The 3,462-nt window shown below is 49.0% G+C and overlaps 1 protein-coding gene across 1 annotated transcript; it reads right to left on the reverse strand.

Moving 5' to 3' along the window:
* Positions 1-1,332: 1,332 nt before the first annotated feature.
* On the reverse strand, positions 1,333-2,570 carry LOC130277602 (histone H1.10-like). Its single transcript, XM_056528305.1, has one exon. It carries the CDS (start codon positions 2,531-2,533, stop codon positions 1,877-1,879), a length of 657 nt encoding a protein of 218 aa, XP_056384280.1. The 5' UTR covers positions 2,534-2,570; the 3' UTR covers positions 1,333-1,876.
* Positions 2,571-3,462: the final 892 nt, after the last annotated feature.

Consider the following 3,462-nt stretch of genomic DNA (forward strand, 5'->3'; position numbering starts at 1 on the left):
CACGCCTCATCATGATGTCACACCCTGCCCCCTCAATGCAAGTCTTTGGGAGGGGACGTGGTGCCCTCCACGCCCCCCCCCCCCCCCTAAACTTGCATTGAGGGGGCGTGGTGTGACATCACAAGGGGCATGGCCGTGACATCATGACGCCTGCAGTCAGCGTTCTAAATGAATGCTGGTTGCTGCACAGAGATCATGGGGGTCCCAGTTGTGGGAACCCCCGCGATCAGACATCTTATCTCCTATCCTTTTAATAGGGGATAAGATGTCTAGGGGCAGAGTAACCCTTTGTCTCCAATTAGTTTGTCTCTAAGGAATTGGTGATCAGACACTGCCCTCTAGAAAAGAACATCTATAAGTTTATCAGGATGCCCTGTGCTAATCGTTATATCTGCTGGCCCGGCTGCCAAGAGACACCATGTGGTCACTACTGTGGCCCTTTGTGGCACACAAGTGCCATAGCCACAAATACTTGGTGCCTCAAAGTCAGAGGGGGCCATATGTAGGTTAGAAGGTACCCTGTTAGATCAACTACATCTGCCACAGCAGTTCTATGAGCAAGAAGGAGGTTTATTATTGTAGGGGTCCCATTCCCATAAGATTGTAATATCCTCCATCATTGTCTAGGGGAGACACAGAAATGACTGTATGGACACTAAGCCATTTCTAAAACGCTTATTCACTATAAGGCCGTATAGCACATACCATGGGCAAATCAATGGGATTTTTTATTTTTTTAATGTGTGGCAAAAATCTGAGGATTAGAATAAGAATTAACCCCATTATCATTAAAACATACAGGATCAGAAATTCACTTTTTTTTTTTTTCATTTGTAATGTGCATTTATATAATGCAGTGACCATTTTGGGCAGATGTTTTCTGCTGCACATGGACTATGAAATACCTCAGTATCTTGCACTGGATGAAATAAAATATAATTTTGATCAGGTTTTAGAAGCAGAATCTGCAACTAAATCATCACTCCTGAACTTGTTCTTAAATTAAAGGGGTTATCCAGGATTGGGGGGAAAAAATTGCACATTTGTTTCCAAAACAGCGCCTCTCTTCTCCTTAAGTTTGTCTGCGGTATTGTAGCTCAAGTCCATTGAAGTGAATGGAGCAGAGTTGTAATACCGTATGCAAACTGAGGGCAGATGTGGCACTGTTTCTGGGGGAAAAACAGCTGTTTCCTAATCCTGGATAACCCCTTTAATGGGTCCCCCCCCCCCCCATATCATACCCTCCCTTATGGCATACATTTATCATATAGAAATCCCAGCACATTATCTGTGTTGTTATTTTATTACCTGCCTTTAAAATCATCACAAAGGTTTAAGCAACATTTGTTTTTAATTCAGCATAAAAAATAACAAAAAAAACACAAAAGACATAATAAAAAGAGAACCATCAAAATATTAAACAAGTGCAAAATAATGAGCAACACAAAATATACAAATAAAAATAGGAACAAACAAGGTCCCAGCAAGAGAACAAAAACAACCACCGAGAAGTCATGGAGAACAGTCAGATGACACCGAAAGTCCTGTCAGGCAGGCCCCGCCTCCTACCTGCCACGTCAGAGCTGTCACCGAGGCCCCGCCCCCCCACACGCCGTCGCCAGGGTGACTGCCGCTCTCCAGCCAATCAGCAATCCCCATTTGTTTCAAAGTTCGGAGAAGAATGACAGATAGATACATTGTATCGAGCAGCCGCAGCTCCGCGCTATGGAGGCAGGGTGTACATAACCGTGGAGCTGCCCAGACCCCCTCCCCATCCCCAGGGCTGAAGCTCCGGAAAGACGAGTCACATCATTGCACACACACAACAATATCAAGCGATCTGATTGGTCCGCCCTGAACCTGCTGCTGGCAGTCATCACGCCTTCTTGGATTTGGGCACCTTGGGCACGCTGGGCTTGGCGGTCTTCTTCACCTTCTTGCCCCCTCCGCTCGCTGCCTTCTTCTTGCTGCTCTTGGGGGCGGCCCTGGGGCTGCTCTTTTTGGGGGCCTCCTTCTTGGGTTTAGGCTTGGGCTTTGCCTTCTTATGGCTCTTCTTTTGTGGGCTGCTGGCACTGGTAGTCTTTTTGGCCGCAGGTTTGGGGACAGGGGTCGCCTTCTTCTCAGGGGCTCCCCCTCCCTCCAGCTTCTTCTTGTTGAGGCGGAAGGACCCGTTGGCCCCGACCCCCTTGACCTGCAGGAGGGTGTCATTCTGCACCAGCGCCTTCACCGAGTACTTCAGGTAGGTGCGGCCATTCTGCTGGTCGAACCAGGACACCTTCTTGGCTTCGCTGTAGATCTTGGCCAGGGAGGAGCCGTTCCTCTCGCCCAGTTTGCGGATGGTGTCCACCACCAGTTGGCTGTACCTGCCCGGCTGGTTCTTCTTCTTGCTCTTCTTCTTGGCCCCTGATGAAGCTGCTGCTGCCCCCTTGTTTCTCCTGGAGGTCCTCTTCTCGGTGGGGGAGTCCTCCTCTTCTTCATCCTCCTCCTCCTCCTCCTCAGTGGTGGGGACATTCTCCTCCAGCTCTAGAGACATGTCTGCTCCGTGCTCTGCCGCTCGCTACAAATGAGACGCTCCAGCCTCTGCACCGCTCCTCTTGTACTGGCTGAGCGGACCACGTTGAGAACAACAACAGCCTCAGCCTCTCTCTGCATTAACTTGTGTTTCTTGTGTCACCTTTGGTGCCCTGTACCCCTCCATCTAAGAGCCCCCAACCCTGATGACCTCCAATTCCTTCAGGCTAGACGCTTCTCTTTGCATCCCAATACAAACCCCCTGCAGAATCCCCCCAGAGATCCCCCATAGGCAGAAAATAAAAGGTGCTCCCTATGTGTGTGATACAGCCAGGGATAGGGGGCTGTTGTTTGACACCTTCTTTCTCAGTCAACTCTTGTTTTTAAGGTGACCAAAACCGGGGCTGCAAAGATAACCCCCTACAGATGCCTTCAGCTACAACCGCGGGGTATTCGTTACTTGGGGACATTTAAATTTAAATGTTTAATTTCTTGGAACTAACACAGTTTGTGCCCTCTAGTGGTGGATTTGAGGAAACGCATTTCATCAAAAATACATCTAAATTTATCAGGAGGGCACGCCTCAACCAAATAAACTGTGATCAATATTATCCCATAATAACCCAGTGTTTTCCAACCAGTGTGCCAACAGCTGTTGCAGAACTACAACTTCCAGCATGCCCAGACAGCCAACGGCTGTCCGGGCATGCTGGGAGTTGTAGTTTTGCAACAGCTGGAGGCAAACTGGTTGGGAAAAACTGCTATAAGGGTGCGTTCACACGCTCTTTGTTTTTGCGGGTTTTCCGCAGCACATTTGAAAGGGGCGGGCTCTTCTCGGCTGTCAATAGCAGATTGTCCGCGGCGGAATTTACGCTGTGGAAAATCCGCCGCAGTCCCTACTGACTTCAATGGGGCTTGTGGCGGCTTTTCCGCAGCGTAAATTCCACTGCG

The sequence above is a fragment of the Hyla sarda genome, chromosome 6 (assembly GCF_029499605.1).
Source record: "Hyla sarda isolate aHylSar1 chromosome 6, aHylSar1.hap1, whole genome shotgun sequence".
Lineage (NCBI taxonomy): Eukaryota > Metazoa > Chordata > Amphibia > Anura > Hylidae > Hyla > Hyla sarda.

Coding starts and splice junctions, on each gene's coding strand:
- LOC130277602 (XM_056528305.1), bottom strand. CDS start 2,533: ATGTCTCTAGAGCTGGAGGAGAATGTCCCCACCACTGAGGAGGAGGAG.